Source organism: Quercus suber, unplaced genomic scaffold (assembly GCF_002906115.3).
Source record: "Quercus suber isolate HL8 unplaced genomic scaffold, Cork oak 2.0 scaffold_18, whole genome shotgun sequence".
Taxonomy (NCBI): Eukaryota; Viridiplantae; Streptophyta; class Magnoliopsida; order Fagales; family Fagaceae; genus Quercus; species Quercus suber.
Genome location: NW_027069483.1, coordinates 384429 through 405927, shown reverse-complemented (window position 1 = coordinate 405927; position 21499 = coordinate 384429). Strand labels below are relative to the sequence as shown.

At 35.2% G+C, this 21499-nt stretch overlaps 2 protein-coding genes and 1 non-coding gene across 3 annotated transcripts; 2 read left to right on the top strand and 1 right to left on the bottom strand.

Moving 5' to 3' along the window:
* Positions 1 to 1813: 1813 nt before the first annotated feature.
* LOC111987768 (GTP-binding protein At2g22870) lies at positions 1814 to 5214 on the top strand. The gene is made up of 4 exons (XM_024019509.2): positions 1814 to 2438; positions 3247 to 3316; positions 3822 to 3984; positions 4464 to 5214. Exons 1-4 carry the CDS (start codon positions 1931 to 1933, stop codon positions 4680 to 4682), a joined length of 960 nt encoding a protein of 319 aa, XP_023875277.1. The 5' UTR covers positions 1814 to 1930; the 3' UTR covers positions 4683 to 5214.
* A 1672-nt stretch (positions 5215 to 6886) lies between these two features.
* Positions 6887 to 8897, bottom strand: LOC111987772 (large ribosomal subunit protein eL37z). Its single transcript, XM_065760484.1, has 4 exons — positions 8766 to 8897; positions 8512 to 8647; positions 7198 to 7299; positions 6887 to 7112 (listed from the first exon to the last, which is right to left on the bottom strand). Exons 1-4 carry the CDS (start codon positions 8766 to 8768, stop codon positions 7063 to 7065), a joined length of 291 nt encoding a protein of 96 aa, XP_065616556.1. The 5' UTR covers positions 8769 to 8897; the 3' UTR covers positions 6887 to 7062.
* Positions 8898 to 10111: 1214 nt separating this feature from the next.
* On the top strand, positions 10112 to 10184 carry TRNAF-GAA (transfer RNA phenylalanine (anticodon GAA)). The gene has a single exon. It is a non-coding gene; the product is annotated as a tRNA-Phe (tRNA).
* The last annotated feature ends 11315 nt before the right edge of the window (positions 10185 to 21499 follow it).

Sequence of the window (21499 nt, the reverse complement as noted above, 5' to 3'; positions counted from 1 at the left end):
CCCTCCTCACTCCCTCATTTCAGTTCACACCTCCTCAGTCCTCACCCTCGTCCCTCATTGCCTCACACAGCAAACGGCCAACCTCACACTTCACGCAGTCACGCTCCGTCTTGCGCTCCTCTTGTCACCCCCCTCACGGACTCACTCTCAGCCACCCTCACGGCCTCACTCTCACTCTCCAGGCACAGCTGATTGTACCAGATCCTTCAAAGCCCAGCCGATCTTCTGATTTTGTTTTCTATTTGTGATTTGTGTTTTTTTTTTTAGTAAAAAATATGTATTAACAGAGAAGAGCCAAAAAAACAAACTGATTTGTGTTTCTGTTTATGTTTGGGATTGTGAATTTGTGATTTGTATTTTTTATTTATTTGATGGTGAAAAATCTGTATTAACAAAGAAGAGAAAAAAAAAAACTGATTTGTGTTTCTGTTTATGTTTGGGATTGTGAATATGTGATTTGTATTTTTTATTTTTTTGATGGTGAAAAATCTGTATTAACAAAGAAGAGGAAAAAAAAAAAAAACTGATTTGTTTCCTCTTTTTTTAACACAAAAAAAAAAAAAAAAAAAAAATAAAAAAAAAAAACTGATTTGTTTCCTCTTTTTTTAAAAAAAAAAAAAAAAAAAAAAAAAGAGGAAAAATCTGACACTAAGGCATAATGCATATACTTATACTCAAGATCTTACACAAGCGGGTGTAAGACATTTCCCTTTTTTCTTTTCTTTTTTTCCTTCATATTTTAAGCTGGTTGGGCCTATTTTTGGCATCTGAGCCTTAAAAAAAATTGATTGTGATTAGGCCATGATTTGGTTCGAGAATTAGGCCCAAATTTGGCCTAGTTGGACGGGGCCCACGAAGCCAGGCGGGGGCGGGTCCGGGCCCCAGGAAAAAAACCCGTTAAGTAAACGAGTCGGGTTTGGGCCGCAGGTCGGGTCCGGGTATGGAAAAACCTGGCCCGAACTTGACCCGTTGCCATTCCTACTTTTTTGTGTATAGGGATCCACGTGAGTGCCTTTTAGTTCCTGTAACTGGACACTACCTTTCACAGGTGTCTCTTGGACAAATTTGATGTACTAGCTGATGGTGATGAACAACAAGTAGTCTTCGTCCATAATGGTCGTCCAAGACCAGTGACGTCTAAGATAGTCTTTTTAGAAAGGAGAAAGGAGAAAGGAGAAATGTGCACCACGAATATAAAATAAAGACGTCCAAGCATGTCACCAGTTATCCAAAGAGATTATGGTCATCTACACCATGAGAAGGTATGGATGATCAATAAACATTTAGTAAATTTCTGAATATTTTCCACAATCCCTCATCTCAGAACATAGAGTGAATTTCTTGAAATTCACTCCACTCTTCCCACTAAGTGCATATATCTCCCACGATGTTAGTGGCACCTAACAAGTAAACTCACTTCAAACTCTTTATAAAAGGGATTAAGCCTCACAAAACCAAAGTATGCTCTACTATTCATTCACTAATTATACTTGAGTTCTATAGAGAAAACTGATTTAATCGTCAGAATGCCCTTAGCCGGTTCACCCCGGTCACCTTCAATAGTCTTTTTCTTTCTTTTCAAGTCATCCAATTGCTATTGTAGTTCGAAGCATTCAACCTATTGATTTTCAAGCATCATCACTATTTTTTTTTTTTAATTATAAATAAACCTCCCTTCTTACCCAAAAATAAAAAAAAAACTCACAACGACATGTCGTTTCTCAAGAAACACAAGAATTAAAGAACTCGGGTGTTTTTTAGTTGGTGGATAAAAAAACGGCGCGTTTTCAACTAAAATCCCAAGATTTATCTCCCCCACTTGTGCTAGGCTTTTCCAACACCAAGGAACAAAGCAGAGCTTTTATGGTCTGCTCGCTTAGCCACACAGAAATATCAAGAAAAAAGGGTACAAAATTTTAGATAGAACGAAATGGTAATACTTCATCAGCTACCAAGATTACACTCCTCAATCTTCCTCACAAAAACGCCATTTCTCTACAACCACTTCAATCTTCTCCCTAAACCCAAACTACCCACAAAAAACACATCCACCCTTTTCTCTGCGCTCAACTCCACGCTCTCAACCACATCCGAACCCATCCCATTACCAACTCACAATCTCGATATCCCAGAAGAGACCCATGTCCCAATTTCAATCGAAAAGCTCTTTATTCCACCAGATACCGATGTCTCTTCTGACACTGCCGCTTCGTTGAGTACGAGAATCTTGAAGGGTTCCAATATTGTACTGAGTAAGTACGCTAGGGACGCTCAGGTTTCGCAAGCTGACTTCGTTAAAAGCAGTGTCGACACTCAGGCTTGCCCCTCTGATGGGCTTCCTGAGTTTGCTCTTGTTGGTCGCTCCAATGTCGGCAAATCCTCGCTTCTTAACTCCATTGTTCGACGAAAAAAACTCGCCCTTACGTCGAAGAAACCTGGTTTGTTGTTACACTTTAAATTTGAGAAATGTTTTTTTTGCAAGTTTGCAACTATTTTTTTTCTTTCTTTGTAGTTTACTATGTGAATTTGATGGTTCAAGTATCGAGTTAGATAAACTGGTAAACTCTCTTGTTGTCAAATATGGGATTTGGGTTCAAATCCTGCTTTGCTTATACCAAAAACTAATTGGTGTCTTGGCTATGTGAATTTATTGCATTTTGAAAGTAATTGTGGTGAGACTGTGAGAGTGTCTAGGCAATGCTTATGGTAACAAATGCTTAAGTGAGTTGTAATGTGAGTCAGGTTAAAATGGTTAGGGTAGACTAGATATCATTGTGCTTACATTGAGAGAGTGAATATTGTATGTTACTGGGAACTAGGACTATCATTGATGAAGTTTGCTTGTCTACTTCAGTGAATGACAGAAACTGCAAAGAAAGCAATAGTGTTGTTGAGTTCTACTGTCTGAGATGAATAATTCAAGTGGCAAAGTGGCACTCCCTTCCCTTGTCAACACATTCACTAATTTAATCTTGCCTTGCAAACGGACCTACTTCTCATTATCTCAAAAATGTTCGAATTCTAGTTACCTTTTATGTTCTGTTGCTGTTACTCTTCGCCGATGTGTAATGAAATTAAGACTTTTGCGTATCTGATGGTTTACGTTGGATTTATATGTTATAAAGGATGTCTTGACAAAAACACTAACCAACTTTAAACTAGAGCTTTCAATTATATTCTGATGTGCTCTTTAGTACTTGAAAAGGAGCTCCAAGTTGACTATTCATTTCCTTTTTTGCCTTCTAGGGAAGACACAATGCATCAACCATTTTAGGATCAATGATAGCTGGTACCTGGTGGATCTGCCTGGATATGGGTATGTCTGAAAGCTATGAGTACTTGCTTCTTCTATGGTTCCTTTGTTCATTTTGTAATATGTGAAAATGGTGAAGTTGAGGACTAAGACATCAATTGATTGATAGGATATGAGCTGTGCTTTTTAGGGAATTAAAAAACTTCCAGGTCTTCAAAAAGTAGCATTTCTTCTAGGTCTTGGTTCTGGTGGGTTAATTTGTTTTACTTTTACTTTATTGCCTGGGAGAGCATTGTCTGATATATTTTAGATAGAAATTTAAAAAACATTTTGATCTGCTTTTAATTTTCTAACATGGTATCAGACTTGCAACAAATTTTATCATGCCTTCAGGTTTTGCAAGTATTTCTGTGTTTGGAGTTTGGACTACAAATTTTATTTTATTTTATTTTGTTTTTTTTTTTGGGGTCAAGAGAACCCATCTATCAGCACGAGGTTGATTCTGCTGTTTATAACCTAATCATTTAAACTCTATGTCACAACATTGTCCGTTGTGAATGCTGAATAGGTATGCAGCAGCACCACATGAACTTCGCATAGATTGGGAAAAATTTACCAAAGACTACTTCCTGAACCGATCAACACTGGTTTCTGTGTTCCTTCTCATAGATGCTAGCATTCCTGCCAAGAAAATTGATCTTGAGTATGCTAGTTGGCTGGGTGAGAATCAGGTACTCTCATTTTCTGTAATCTTTAACAGGAAAAACAAAGATATGTTTATGTGAAATGATTAAAACAACCAGGACTAGATCTTTAAACTATTCAATAATTTCGAACCATTAATCCTGTCTTTACTGACTTATTTCCCGCGTTTATTGGTGTCTATCAATAGTAATGATTTATGTTTTCAATCTGTCAGCTCCCCTTCTTTTGACTGTTTACAGCCGGTTAAAATGGTTGTACCCACTGCACAAAACTCCCACTTGTTTTAACTTGATGGGTACTAAGTATATTGGCAACAACAATATGTTTTTGGCTTGAGTTTAAGAAGGGCTCAACAAACACTTCTCCGTGACTGCTGCTGCTTTTCATGTTGGGCATAACTATTTAATTGTGCAAGGAAGGGAATAGGAAGATGAACAAGAATGTAATATTGTAGCTATTCATTCAACAAGGAAAGATGTATGACGGCTTATATATGTTCTTGCAGGTTCCCATGACATTGGTCTTCACCAAATGTGACAAGCGGAAGAAGAGAAAGAATGGGGGGAAAAGACCAGAAGAAAATGTGAATGATTTTCAGGAGTTGATACGTGGCTTCTTCCAGACTGCACCACCATGGATTATGACTAGCAGTGTTACCAATCAGGGTCGTGATGAAATACTACTCCATATGGCTCAGCTACGCAACTACTGGCTCAAGCACTAAGTGATGCATTATCAAGTTTCTTGTTCCCATAATTTCGCAGATGCACATGTTCCTGACTAAGAAAAGAGGAAAGTGCTTCATCTTGATGTACAAGATTGTTAATTGCTGATTTCTATCATCGTGAAGTCCCCGTGAAGCGGTGGTAAGGCCCTGAACTAATCAACAGATATGCGAAAAAGGAGAGTACTCAGAAAGGCAGAGCCAGATTTTCTACAATAGGAGCCTGCAAGTCCTACATTACAATTCAATTCTATGAAATTGTTTCTCTTTTTCTTTTTGGTAAGATCAATGATTCAATTTCCTCAGCTTTACACTTAGAAAGGCAGTACTACATAGGTGAGGAACTTTTTTCATGTGGAGGTGAAAATATGGTTCTTGATTGTATGTTCTACAACTTCATATAGTAAATCTACTCAAACCTTTATTTATTTTGGTAAGGTTTTGCTAATAGAGAAATGCTATGTCTGTAACATTTTCCTAAGTGGTAGGTTGTTATTGGTTGTTATAAATGAGCAAGTAATTTTTTTTTTTTTTTGAAGTGTAATGGGCAAGTAATTTTAAGTTGTAAATTCAAATTAAAACCAATAACTACTTGTCACATATGATTTGTTGTGAAAATATTGTGAAAATGTTGGAAATGTAGCACCTTTCTTTGCTAATATGGATATGGTTGTCTTGTCTCAATTTATTTTTTGGCCCAAAGTTTCCAATGTTCTTGGAGTCTTTGGCACTCTCATTGTTGCACGTCAAAACACGATATTATTATCAACAAAACATAGATGTGTGATTTTTGGCCCTCCTCTACTTGTCAGAATTCTATGTTTGCTTCTTTCCATCTGTGCCTTCCTCAAGAGAGTTGTGAAGTCTTCTACACAGAACAAGAATCAAGAAGCCGATTGGGACAGCCAAAACCCAACCCCACCTTGCCCCATTGTTGAATCGGCTAATTTTGCCCCATCCTCTGCCTTGCTCCTTCCATCAGGTTGAGGAAAATCTGCCATATTAGAGGCAGGTCTATCCGGGTCTTGTGAAACAAGACTCGGTTGACAGAGGAACAGCATGAGTAAAGACACAAGAAATGAAGGGGGTTTTCCTTTCCTTAAATCAAAAACATTTTCCATCTTGTTTATTAGGTATTTTCTGTTAATTTTGAAAAATCTATTTCGTTAACCAAACCCTTTTTCAAAACAAAGCAAACAGGGCATCAAGCAAACTAAGCTTTAAATTCTTTCTCACTGCATCTTTTGTTTTGGGGCAAATGGTGATGCCTGAAATTCTGTCTTCTTTTGAAGACAAATGTACAAATTCAAATTAAGATATCAGCTTCCAGTTTTAATGCTATCATTTTAGGCATAACAAAGTTGTGATATCATGAATGGAATGCTTCAAGCATAATACACTCCAGAGTTCAGTACGAAGAACATCAATACACACATTCACACAACAGTGAGGTACCAGAAGGTCCATACAGTCTCCAGAATAATCCAACCTCCATTATGTATTTGTAACAATGCGATGCACAAAACATGTCCATAACAATTAAAATGCAATCGCTGTTTGGCCTATAAGCACAGAACTTGGTTTTCAAGTTGGCTTAGCTCTATAAACACATCATCGACTTTCTAAGCTAGTTGAAATCCTTTGTTCTACCTAGAGATATTCACTACCAGCAAAGCAAATCAATCTTTTCTTAAAACCCACGTGTCTGACAAAGATTAATAAGAAATTAAACCAAAATGTGAAAACATTTACACCAAAAATATATAAATTAAAAAGATATATCAAACCACGAAAAAAAGAAAAAAAAAACCCTATGCTAAATGCCTGAGTTCATCTAACATGGTTAGTCAATAATCCACATTTGGAGACCAGAATGCTTATTATTGCGCAGTGGTTGAAATATTGAGAATTGTACTTGATAAAGAGAGTGAAAGCTGAAATATTGAGATTTATACTTGGTAAAGAAAGTGAAAGCTTGCATCCCGTATAGGCCCAGAACCATCAATTCTCTCTTTTTAATCCATTAACTGTCTCATGGAACCATAATGGAATGAATTTCACAACATGCCATGAAAGCAACAGTCATCACAATCCAATCAATGACGAAAAACATAAAATTGAGACAAAATATTAAACATCAAACAAGAAATAATCACATCTGACACAAGCATTGAAAAACTAAAAATGAAGAGAACAGAGAGACAGATTGAAAATAGTGACCATTGATTATCAAATTCAAGCCGAGATAATTATAAGTCTCCAACATCGCAAGCAACTCATGACTTGTAACAATAAGTAACTCTCTTTAAACAATGATCCAAAAATTGTTTGAGAATTCAAGAATATCAAACAAAACTGAATAACATTGCTCTCATGAACTTTAAGAGGATGCAGCGGCTGTTCCCTTGTTCCTGGGGGTTGCTTGAGTGCCTAAATAAACAAAAAAAGATGATCAATCATTCAGCCAAAAAATATTGATACAATTCATGCATACAGTAGATAAACAAACATTTACCTTCTCTAAAATTAGTCTTGAACCTGCGTGGCACGTTACGGAGATACCTCATACGGCCAGTTCCAGTTGTCTTTCGGCGGATAGCCTTCACACTCCAGTTATCTGAAACCAAACCCAGACAACAGCTCACATCAAGATACATGTATCTCAAGAGTATTATAAACACCTTAATTAACTTCAATGCTTAAAAAACCTAAGGTGCAGTATGGTAAGCATCTAAGCTAAAACCCTCTGTCCTCAAAACTTAGTACAAAATACTTTAAAAAGCAACAACAGGCAATCAAAATGCCAACCAACCAAGCTAAAAGTTTCAGGAGATTGTGCATGGCAAAGTGAAGAACAAAAGTTTGAAACACCCATCAGCAAAAACCAACAGAGACGAAAGTCAAAATGCACCAAAACAGATTACCAAATCCATCAGCTTACAAATCATCAGATAACCGACACCAAAGAAGAAATGAAAATTTTCTTAGAGCTAACATAATGCTTATTCTTCTTGTAAATTCATTAAGAAAACACTCAAACTTCACAAATCAAAGTAGTAGCTTTATGCTCCATTTTCACTTGTGGTGTATTTGGATGGCAGGATTTGGGCACATGGATTTGGATTTGGGGGACTAAAATCCAAATAGCTTGTTTGGATAGTTTACAAATGCGTCAAGGATTTAGATTTGACAAATCTGCCAAGAATTTTAAACCTTAAAATCCTTTGAATTTGAAATAACTTCTAAACCCGTAGAATTTTAGAAATCCATATGAATGACATACTTAAATATTTATGGATTTGGAATTAAGGCATTTCAAATTCATCACTCTAAAATTCAAATTCAAGTATCTAAACACAACCTTGAGGTTTAATGTCAAATAACTAAACCTAACACACAAAGTGTCACACCAATCATTTGTTCTAGTAGATTCTCCAACCAACCAAACAAAGCATATAATAAAAAAAACAACAAGAACAAAACTCAACTACGCAAAACAATACATGTCAATTAAGGAAGTAACATAAACTATGACTTCAATAGAATAGAATGCAGGAAAAGAATACTTGTGGCCGACCCTAACTAATCTGTGGAGAATCCATAGCCGACCCCAAAAAAATGAGACTAAACCTTTGTTGTTGTATATTGTAACAAAAAAATTGTTCCTGAATATCGAAAATGAAAAGGCAAAATATTTCAAAATTTTCAGTTTCTTTTTCGAATTTGAGAAAAACCCAATTCACCAAACAAGTCAATAATGAATAAATCTAGCTTCCTTTATATATTAAACATAGAAAATAAAAGAAACCCAGAAAATCAGATCACAGACATTTTCTGACACGGGCAGCTGGATAGGCACAAGCTGAGCAGCGACTCTTCTGGAGATGGAAGCTTCTGCGCCCACATCGCACACACAGCGTGTGGGTCTTGTTCCTCCTCTTACCAAAACTCCCTGTTCCTTTTCCCTATTCATTCATTTCAATATTAAAAAATCATTTTACATACACATGTTAATATCAAACAAAACAAACAGACCCTTGTAAAAGCTAGAGAGATTGAGATTGAGAGAAAGAGAGAGAGTACCATTTCTTTTGTTGCAGAGAGAGAAGCCCTGAGCTAGGTTTTTGAGGAAGGAAGAGTTTCTTTGTGGCTTTTGAGAGTTTTGATATTAATATAGCGATGTGAATTAGGGTTTTGCTTTTTTTTTTTTTTTTTTGGTATTGGACTGTTGGATCGTTGACTTGTTGGTCCGGGTTCTAATCCATGTTAACAGGCCCAAATGGGCCTTGTGAATTTTGACTACTTTATATATCTATGGTCAATGGGCCTTTTGGTCAGAGGCAAATAGATAACAACAAAAGACCTTCTATATATACATGAGCTATCTGAACCTATGTGACTCTTGCTATGAGGAATCTGCAATCAGAAAACAATAAAGAAAATTTTATATTAGCACTGTTAGCACTATCAGCATTGTTTAACATCTCCACAATAACCTTGGCATCAAGCTCCACTTCCAAGCACCCAATTCCCAACTAAACAGCAAGCTTTAAACCATCTCTCAGTTTCCATAACTCAGCCATTACACTTGTTGTGTGTCCAATAGACCTCGAATATCTCCTAATCCATCTCCCTTCACTATCTCTAATTAGCCCTCCACCGCATGCCTTGCCTGGATTTCCTAGTGAAGCTCCATCAGTGTTGAGCTTATACCAGCCCGGGAGAGGCTTGGACCATTTAACCAGAATAGCAATCCTAGGCGCTATTTGCTTGGCCTTACTCACACAATAAAAAAATTCCTTGGCTTGACTCAAGCACACCTTATCAAGTCTTGGGTTTGGGACAGAATTTTCAAACACAACATGGTTTCTATTTTTCCACAAAGGTCGTTTGTTTTAAGTAGGACAATGTTTTTCTCTAAGCCTTTGCGACGAAGGTATAAAGTTGCTCTAAAGAAATATACTATAGATGTCTTAGATTTTTATTTTTTGAATGGAAAATGTCCCACCACAGTTTTTATATGTAATCCATGCTGATATAGCTGGCTTCTCTTAATAACAGCTTTATGTCCTTCCTCTCAAAAAAAAAAAATTCCCAATATATTTTAATTTCCTGACTAATTAAAAGTTTATTTGGTTTAGCTTATTTTGTTTTTTTCGAGGGGTGCAATGATTCAGAAAAAAGAAAAAAAAGACAAGGATTGTAACGGGGCTAGGATTGTAATGGGCACGTTAGAGAAAATTGATAGTATTACATATCATTATCAGGCATCAGCTATCTGGAGTCTGTCTTAACTCTTGACCCACTAGGCACTAAGCAGTAATGACTTATGACTTAGGAGCTCTCTTCACGAAAAAGAAACAATATAAGAATGACTATGATGAATATTTGTCTACTATTAATTAATATGGGAAACCATAGTCATACAAGCGGGGATAGCTCAGTTGGGAGAGCGTCAGACTGAAGATCTGAAGGTCGCGTGTTCGATCCACGCTCACCGCATTTTTTCTCTTTTTTTTTTTTTTTGCTATCTATCTCCCTCATTCGCATGTCTGCTAGAACTTACAAGATGGTCGCCATAAACAACGTTTTTCTCTCTGCAAAATTACATATCTTTTTCTTTCCCTCGCTCTTTTTGTCTGCTGAAGTTACATTATATTTTCGTTTTGTTCCTCGATCGGACCTCTTTTTATATAAAATTTCACCTACCCTCTCTTTACCTTTTGTCTTTGTGTTGTGTGGTCTCAAGTGAGGTGATGCGGCAATGCTACTTGTGTGAAGGTCTAAATGCAGCAATTTGCAATTAGATGAGTTTATTTTGTTTGTTGGTTAAGAATATAGTTGTACCTTGAAAAAAAGTTATGTAACTTAAAAAGCTAGCTGTACATTAATTCTCTTTTGAGATGAAAATAAATAGGTTCAAACAAAGCATAGAGAAATCTTGAAGATAGACAAGTATAAAGAAAGACAGAAAGAAAGAATATACACAGCATGTGTGAGAAAAGAGAGAGCAAGGTCGAAGATGCTCATAATTTTACTTGCCACACGTTATTGCAATTGAATTCATAAAAAAAAGTCTATTCGCATGGGGTCTCCCATTGATATAATCTTCTTATAAAGCTTATGATAATTGATAAATTCGTCGTGTTCAGCATTATGCTTGTGGCATGCGAGGCATGTGTGAACATATTTTGACCATAAAAGAGTAGGGAGTAGGCATATGCTTGAATTAAGAGTGGAAGGCGTCACATCTCCATGAATGCTATGTAAGTGCACCAAATAATGGAGTATATTCTAGTCTTCTAGATACAATTATTGTACTCAAAATTTGAACTCATAAAGAAAGTGGGTTGCTCTAATTAATGGTACGACTTTTTGTTATACTTGGATTTAGATTGTAAAAGTAATGTGTGGTTTTCTGTTGACTCCTAATTTGGATGTATATTGCATCATAGGTGATGAATCAAGAAAAGTCACCAATGAGTCGCACGGTGCTCCTTTCGCTTCGTATATTAACCTGCACGAAACAAAAGAGAAAACCTATCGAAGGACACCGGTGTGGTGCCGGCCAAACACCCTCCGAAGGTTAAGTCAGAAAATATTCTCACAACTCTAGAGTGCTAGAGAAGGGTTAATTATGCGTACCTTGGCTTGTGAGGGTATTGGGGCTTTTATAGTGGCTTGAAGTTGACATCCCTTTCTTGGCGCGGAAGTCTTTTCCTTATAGGACTCTCCTTGTAGAATCCTAAACGTGATGAACAAATCTCCTTCCTGATCTTCTGGCCGGTTATTTAGTGCTGCATTCTTCTGGCGCAGCTGTTCCTCCAAGTCGAGGTTCTGTTTGGTGAGACGCTCCACGGCGGTACTGAGGGTCCGAACTTGTCTCTCGAGGGCAGTCGTGGGTGGTTCTTCTCCTTGCACGTCATTAGTAGTTGCCATTGAGTGAGTTAGTACCATGCAACCTTTTAGTCCGGAAAACGATAGTATGGCTTAATTACTCGATTTCCCACAGACGGCGCCAACTGATGAATCAAGAAAAGTCACCAATGAGTCGCACGGTGCTCCTTTCGCTTCGTATATTAACCTGCACGAAACAAAAGAGAAAACCTATCGAAGGACACCGGTGTGGTGCCGGCCAAACACCCTCCGAAGGTTAAGTCAGAAAATATTCTCACAACTCTAGAGTGCTAGAGAAGGGTTAATTATGCGTACCTTGGCTTGTGAGGGTATTGAGGCTTTTATAGTGGCTTGAAGTTGACGCGGAAGTCTTTTCCTTAAAGGACTCTCCTTGTAGAATCCTAAACGTGATGAACAAATCTCCTCCTTATACGGAAGATCTTCACCAAATATATAAGATTTCTGGAGTCCTACTAGCGCAAGGACTCTATTCGGGCCCTTATGAGAGTGGGTCAAAATATCCCCCATTAGGGGCTCAACAGGCCCATGGACAACTAGCCCACCATCCTTCACTCCGTCCATATCCGGCCCGTTCACATCAGGTCCGTCCATAGGAGGCCCGTGCAAATGATGGACCCGTTTATTCGGGCGTAAGCGGACCATATTCGGTCCGTTCAGTCACATAAGACATTCCAAGGTATTTTGTCCCTTTCAATAGGATATATGACTTATTAGATTATTCTTCACTTCTTTCTCTTCGGTCTCATTAGTGTAATTTGGATAAGCAAAAAAATAATAGAAAAAAAATAACTTTACATGACAACTCTATTTTTCACATTAACGTCTATGTTAGTGGTGTATTCTCATATCCAAGTGTTAAGATGAGACTAGATAGCAATCAAGAGAGCCATTCATTTGATAAACATGGTGACATTTACAGGACATGCTTTGGAGTGTTCATAGAGGACTTCTTATTTTATTCTGGTGCATCATAGGATATATGACTTGGATTATTCTTCACTTCTTTCTTCTGTTTGGTGTTATTAGTGTGATTTGGACAAGCAAAACAATAATTGAAAAAAAAACTTTACATGACAACTCCATTTTTTGCCTTAACGTCTAAGTTAGTGGTGTATTCTTGTACCCAAGTGTTAAGATGAGACCAGATAGCAATTAAGAGAGCCATTCATTTGACAAATACGGTGACATTTACAAGACATGCTTTGGTGTGCTCACAGAGGACTTCTTATTTTATTCGGGTGCATCATAGGATATATGACTTGGACTATTCTACACTTCTTTCTTCTCTTCAGTCTAATTAGTGTGATTTGGACAAACAAAACAATAATTTTAAAAATAACCTTACATGACAACTCTATTTTTTGCCTTAATGTCTAAGTTAGTGATGTATTCTCATTCCCAAGTGTTAAGAAGGACCGGATAGCAATCAAGAGAGCCATTCATTTGATAAATGGGGTGATATTTACAGGACATGTTTTGGAGTGCTCATAGAGGACTTATTATTTCTTCAGGTGCATCATAGAATACATGACTTAGATTATTCTTCACTTCTTTCTTCTCTTCGGTCTCATTAGTGTAATTTGGACAAGCAAAACAATAATAGAAAAAAAATAACTTTACATTACAACTCCATTTTTCGCCTTAACATCTATGTTAGTTGTGTATCCTCGTATTAAAGTGTTAAGATGGGACCGGATTGCAATCAAGAGAGCCATTTATTTGACAAATGTGGTGACATTTACAAGATATGCTTTGGAGTACTTATAGAGGACTTCTTATTTTCTTCAGGTGCATCACAGGATATATGACTTGGATTATTCTTCACTTCTTTCTTCTCTTTGGTCTCATTACTTAAAGCTCTACCTCTTACAGAAATTTCAAATGGGCTATTAATCCTATCTATTTAAGAGTCTAAATTCTACCAAACCAATGCACATATTACACATTAAGAGAGTTTCAAATTATATATTGATAGCGTAGCATTAAACTACAAGTTAGCTCAACTAGTAAAATTTTTGATAGTTGAAATAAGAGATTTGGGGTTCAATCCTTACTTACACAAAAAATTGATTGTTGTCTTGGTTTGATGATAAAGAGTAAGTAGACGTCATAAGTTGAAATTCTATAAATAAATAAATAAAAAACCCTACAAGTGTAAGGTACCAAAAAAGGGAGGGAGAAAAAAGGAATAAAAAAAAAAATACACTATAGTATAAAATCTCACCAATATAAGGTAAATTGTTTTTTGTCCTAATAAAGACAGATAATACTTTCCATGAACAAAAAGAAAATCTTGAAGAATATGACATATATTAGTGAAAGAGACCCTTCAAGATCTCTAATGATTTAGTTGATTGTAACTTCAAGTTCTTGGAGCAATCTCCGAAGTAAGACAGGAGACTAGGAGAGGGAGAGTTTAGAACACCCGCGCAGTGTTTTACCCCCTGGCCTTCAATTCTCAAGTCAAATTGCACTCCTTTGCTTTTAGTGGAATCATAGAATTTGTTCCATTTAAAGTCGTAAGGACCGTTGCCCTCTGACCATTAAATTTAGTTTGTAACTTGAACAAGTGCCGCTAAATCCAAAGGCATTCAAAATTGTTTTGCAATTGAGTGAATTTGGGACTATGAAAGTACTTCAAAAAAAAAAAAGTAAATAAATAAATAAATAAATCGCAAAATCCATTACTTTAGCCAAAACTGCCAAATGCCCAATTGCTCAAGATTGACCCAAAGGCCAATTCAAGGCTATTGAAAGGCCCATCACTATTGAGTGTTTATTTTCATGATCCATCAAATTTAGCACGTTTTGAGGGCTCTTCAGATTGACCCAATTGATTTATTCTTTCACTCTGTGGTTCAAGCCTCCACCAGATCCAGGGGAGTAGGGAGTGTAGTCTTGAAGCTCACCCTTGCATATCCTATTTACTCTATGTTGTGCTTAGCAACATGTGTATAAAAGCCATAGCATTAGTCTTGGTGGAGGCAAATTGCTAAAATGCTAAATTTACTAACCAAATATAACAAAATGCTCAAAAAGTCAAATTTTTTAGTTGCTAAGTTAGAGTGCATAGCCATCTTTGCATGTGCACTGTAGCTCAGATGCTAAAAAAATTAAAATTTATTAAAAGATATATTATTTTATTGTGTTGTTGGTGGTGGTTGTTGTTTATTGTAGTAGATATATTATTTTATTATGTTGAATGCTAAAATAAAACCAGCTACCATTGGGATCACCAATTGCAAGACAAACACCTTTCCCTAAATTATGTCTAAACGTGGGGTCAATGAGAATTTCACACCTCAACACTTGTATTTCAATCTAAAAAGCCAAGAGTTTCATGCATAAAAAGGAAGTAGACATTTTGTAGAAAGGAGGTAGCAAAAACCAAAGTTCACACCACTCCAAAGGAACTTAATCTCATACCCATTTGCCTTAGAGATGTTCAATACTCTTATCCTCCAATTCAGCAAGTCCTACGTTGAGTCTACTTTATTTAGTAACACAACCTAAGTGTCATTTCTCTTGCTTCATCACCATTCTTTAGAGTACTATGAAAATCTCCCAAAACACAAAAAACTATCTTTGGCACTTTTTCTTGTAACAACTCAGGTACACCTCCTCTCTCTACCACTCACTCATATTATTATTTACATTTTTATTATTATTTAATAATCATATTATTCTTTACTATATGCTTCTATATGGATTATTATATCTCTCCTACATTGCATTTTTGTTTGTAAGCACGGTTGGTTTTAGCTTGAAGATGCAACAATGGTAAGCGCAAGTCCATCATGAGTTGCTAGATTTCATACACCAAACCTTGAAGTCACACAAGTAATGCATTATCACATAAGCTAAGGCTGTCAAACACCCTATTTGTCAATTTGTGCAAATTACTTCTCTTAAACTATTGCCTTTCTTATATTATTACTTTTTTCATTCGATTAATATATTCTCCTGAAATATTTAAACCACTTCAACACTTTAAGTTTGTCACAAATATTTTGCTATAACTCTTTTATGCAATTTCCCCTACATTGCTTAGCCATGATTATCATTTACTAGTAAAAATTGTATTTTTACTTAGGCCTCGTTTGGTTAGGGTAATTCTAGGGGAATGGAGAGAAAAGTGGATATTTTTGTTAGCTTTTGGTTGAAGTGATTTTAGGAGAGAAAATGTTTTCTCCCTAAGTCTGCATTTGACACAAATTAAAAAGCCAAATTTTTTTTTTACTATTTAGTTTTTTTGCTACTATTCATGAGCCCACTGTCCTTTTTGGTACTATTTATGAGTTTCACTATACTATTTTGATTCACTTTTGTCTTTATCTACAGTATATTCAATAAAAAATTTCAGTTTCAGCAAACTAAGCAAATTTTAAATAGACCTAAATGTGTAAAAAAATTGGAGATAGAATGGACTGTAAACTGGTTTGGGTGTTTTGACAAAAATATCCACCATACAACGTTTTGTTATCATTTAGTTTTTGTCTTTTCCTCTTCTGTTTTTGTCTTTTTTTGTTGCTTCTCATTCCTCTCTCTTCTTCTTTTTTTTTTTTCTTTTTTTTTTTCATATGTATTTTTTATTTTCTTTTTTCCCTCATCAGTGTTGGGGTTCTTGTACTCTTTTTTTTAAATGAAGTTTTTATCCATGTATAACCTTTTAATAAAAGTATAATTTGTTACTTTTATTTATTTATTTATTTATTTATTTATTTAATAGGAGTATAAGAGGAAATTTATACAAACTATATTTTTCTTCATCTTATTTCTCTTCTTAATTAAACAAAAAAAAATTTCGTTCCTCCATTTTTTCACTCTCCAAACCAAACATTATGATAAAAACTAAAATCTCTTTTATTCCTTACTTTTTTATCAGATCCATATTTTTTATCCTCCTGCCTTTTTCACTCCACATTAAAAAAATTCCAATCTCGACCCCTCAAAAACATGTGTCTAAACTCCAAAAACTCATACTCACTAAGCAAAGCTTGACGTGAGGCAATGAGGTAATCCCAACAACCTTTAATTTTCTATGGACTTCACTTATGGGAAATCCATTTTCACGACAGACATTCCCGGGTCCGGGTATGTCTGATGGCTGATTAGATTAGATCATCACCCGTCATTGATTTGAACTGTCTGATGGGTAACCATATTTTTGACTAATAACTACCTACCATCCGATCTGATGTTGACTTCTGCCTTAAAGGATTGGAATGGTCCATTCGCAATGTATGTATCGATCAAACCCGCTAGAATAATCAATAAATTGGACCACAATCAATTAAGGCTTTTTAAGCCCATCAAAATTTGATGGTCCTGATTAGAGTGACCATGTGCACCATGCATATGTATATCATGAAATCCCCTCATGAGCTTGTGGATGATAAACATCCCAGCAGGACCACTTAATTATACGTGGTCATGCTAAGTGCAAGACTTAAAAGATGCCTTAAAGTTGATATACCTAAATTAAACACTTATAATTTGGGGTGCACTTAAAAATTAAAATTATTTTATTATTTCGTTTATTTTTACTACTATTTATGGGTCACATTGTACTTTTTGGCACTATTTATGAGTCTCGCTGTACTATTTCAACTAATTTTTACCTTTATCTATAATACTTTAGCAATAATTTTTTAGTTTTAATAAAAATAAGCGGTATCCAAATACACTCTTAAGGTTAGTGTTTAACCACCAAAAGAAGGAAAATAAAAAGCTTCAATTATGCATTCAAATTTGTTGGAATATTCACATGAAGTCCCACATGGAATGCTAATGACAAAACTGGCATGGTCAGTGTTTAATATAACATTATTAGTAATACCTCTTATCTTTGAATAAGATATTTCGGGTTTGAATCATGTTTACACCAAAAAACTTATTAGTATCTCAACTTGATAATAAAAAAGTGAATATCATATTTTGAAATTCTATCGTGTGTGTACTAGACTCATCACATGCGTTTTGCGCGTGCAATAATGCTTTTTTTTTTTTTAAATTTATTTCTTGGTTTAGTGTTATATTATTTAAAAGTGATATATAAAAAATTGTTTTTTTAATATTAAAAAAAAGAGGTAAAATAATGGGGAATAATATTTAAAAATGAGAAAGAGATAGTGTCCTAAATTTTAGGCTGAATGGAGAAGATAAATGAAAAAACCTAAATTTTCACCCAAAAAAAAAAAAAAAAAAACCTAAAACTTAAGAACATTAAATTACTATTTTAACCCATTTGTGTTTTGTAATTTAAAATTATTTAACTAAATGATAGAGATATTTTAGAAAGTTTAAGAATTTGTGTGATGGTATTTTAATATGCAAAAAGTTGAAAACCAAACCCAGAATCCTGTTATTAATAGTATAGATATAGGTAGTGTCCTTATATGTAGTATTAACTACTTAATTGGAATCTCAATTTTTTTAAGAAACAGTAATACTTATTAGAACACACAAATACAAAAGTAATATATAGAGTTTTTTAAATTGGTTAAGAAAAATGGATGTCTATTATTCACTAATCACAAAATTTACCTATCTTAAATAATAAATAGCCAAGGAAAAAAAAGGTATAAGATTAAAATGCACTCAATTGGATTTTTATTGATGTGAAATTTTTTAGCTATAAGTTTCATTCCAATTTTTTTTTTTTGAAAATTAAATTTCATTCTAGTTTCAAACAAATTCACCAATTTGAATTAAGTGCAGACTGTAGAGAATATTTGCATTCACAAGGAGATAAAGAGACTCATTTTTATTTTAAATTGATAGAGGTGGATTGAATCAATTATTAGTTTCATATGTTTGAGCATGGTGAGAGAGTGTAATTAAGTGTGTTTAACAGTTAGTTTGTTTCTAAAAAAATATATATATATATATATATATATATTATTAGTGTTAGATTTTAATTATTAGTTTCATATGTTTGAGCATGGTGAGAGAGTGTAATTAAGTGTGTTTAACAGTTAGTTTGTTTCTAAAAAAATATATATATATATATATATATATATTATTAGTGTTAGATTTTTACCATGTGTCCACATTGTATTGGCTCAAGTGCATTGAAATTAAGCCTTACCCCTTACAAATGTATCCCAAGATGATCGTGTAACTCTTACATTTTCTATCAATGTTATAAAGACTTGTAAACTCTTCCCACCCTCACAATTTTTGTCTCTTAAGCTAATTGCAAACCAACAGTCATGTTGAGAAAGTTCTAAAAATTTATTTTCGCCTTATTATATTTTTGACTTTATTTGTTACTGAGGTGGGGACAGATGTGAGTTCTGAAAAAATATCTTGCCTTGCTCAAGAAATAAGACAGGTATATAAGGCTATCATAGAGCAGAAACACATCTCGCCTCATCCCTATGGTGGCTTTAAACTTTGTGATGCATAAAGTAATCCAAAATCATAAAAACTAGGAAATTATTTCAATAATAGAATTTCAAAATGCGTAAGACTAAATTTTTATATATAAAAAAAATGTAATTTACTTTTTTTTTATTAAATAAATAATGAAATTCTTTTAAAATTGATTGAAAATTTTGGTGTTTTGTATTAACCGGAGTAGTAATCTAAATTTATTTTTTGACTTAGAGAACAAATTATGTTAGTAGTTTTAATGTAGGGAAATGCTAACGAGTGCTCTTAGGGCACTGCTTAATAATCAATTTTAGGAAAGTTTTGATACAACTTTTATAGAAAATGAAAAAAAAAAAAACTGTCAACACACACTTTATAATACACCCAACATCAAAATTTCTATTTTAACATACACCACATTAAAATAATATAAACAAACCAATAAAATAAATATAATAAACCACAACGCACTACCTATATCAACCATAACAACCCACTGCCACCGTCAACCACAACCCACAAACACCCACTGCAACCCACTATCACCATAAACCGCAACCCACAAAAACCCATCACAACCCACTGCCACCATCACCCATCGTCTCCACCAAACAACCCTCGAAACCCATAACCCACAAAATCCAGAACCCACCAAACAACAACCTCCACCACCCACCAAACCCATGAATCCAAAATTTTGAGTATTCAACGTAGTTTTAAGAACCCAACAACCACTAGAGGAAAATGAAACATTGTGTTTGAGAAAAAAGAAAATTTCTAGACCCACAGCCACAAGAACCCAACAACCGGCCTCGGCCATTGCCAACCACCACCACCAGAGGAAAAAAAGCCCACAATCAACCCACCACAACCCAACCAAAATCCACCCATAGCCCAACCGACACCCATCCACGAGATTAACTGAGCCATAGCCCACCAAAACCCATACAGGCGGCCCAGCCACCAACAAAGGACGAACACTGGCAAAGTAGTGGTGGTGGGGACGTGGAATTGATGGTGGTGTCGGCCTTGGCTGCGTGAGAGAGATAGTGAGATTGAGGCAAAGTTGTCTCTGTGCTTGTTTCTGCGTGAGTGAGAGATAGTGCGATGAGGGATAGGGTGATTCACATGTGTGGGAGATGTTGAATGTGTGTGATTAAAATATAATTTGTTGCAAATAACTCTCAGCTACTACTGTAGCAATGAGTCAAAATACTATACCAATAATTTTAAACAACAACCTTAGAGCATCCACAGCAATGGAGCTAAAAATTTAGTTATTTAGTTCTACCAAAAGTTATTTTATCTATTTTACCTACACATATACTACAACAGTTGATCTATTTTAGCTTTTAATACAATAAAATAATATAAACATCACAATAAAATAATATATCTACTACAATAAAATAATCATTTTCACTACAATAAAAACACCACAAACCGATCCACCACCATGGCCAATCAAAAACACCGCCCATAACCACCCAACAACAACTAGCAAGCCAAGAACAACCACCCACAAACACTGCCAAAAATCCAAATTAGCCAAAAATTACCACACAAATCACCACCAACACAGCCACACCACCACTGACCCACGAAATCCGACCACAGCCACGAAATCCAACCACGAAATCCGCGACGCTCTTGAGTTCGATAAAGGCGGTGCCTGTGGAGCTTGGATTGGTGGTGAGATGGAGGACTGGGCAAGATGGGTCGACGACATGGGACGGCGACGTGGGACGTCGATGAAGATGAACCTAGAACAGATCAACAATGAAGATGAACCCAGAACAGATCGGCAAAGCAGAGAGTAGATGAGGGAGAGAAAAAAAAATGAGAAGGAAAAAGGAAGAAAGAAGAGAAGTTGGAGAGAGAAAAATAAAGAAAGAGAAAATATTTTTTAAATGAAAGAGGAGAGAGAAATTTAATAATTTTTTTTTTTTGGCTCTCAGCTACAGTGCACATCTATCTATAGATGCGCATTGTAGCAATGAAGCTAAAAAAAATAGCTATAGCTCCACTATTGGATGGTGGTTTTTTGTGTTTTGGTGAATCTAAAATAGCTATATAGTTATTTAGATTTACTGTTGCAAGTGCTCTTACTGTATAGGTGTTTTTAGTGTTTGGGTTGCTAAAATGACTATTTAGTCATTTTAGCAACCTCATTGTGAGTGCTCTTAAGTGTTTGACCTATTATAAAAAAATTTAAATGATTGTGTATGTGACTAAGACTATGATGTATTTAGCCTTCCTTTTTGTTTTTTGTATTTTGTATTTTTTTTTTTGCAATAGATTATGATTCTCGATTACAATCATTAAATTCTAGATTTAGTGAGTATGTAGTGAAATTGCTTACTCTTACCTTAGTTTTGGATCTTCGAAGAGGTAGATGAATCTTTTAAAATTTATAATATTTTTCCAATAATAAATACGTTTTGATTGTATCACTTCAGATATCATGGAAAACTACTATTGAAAATGGAACGTCACTATTATGGGAATGTGGGGCCCGTGGG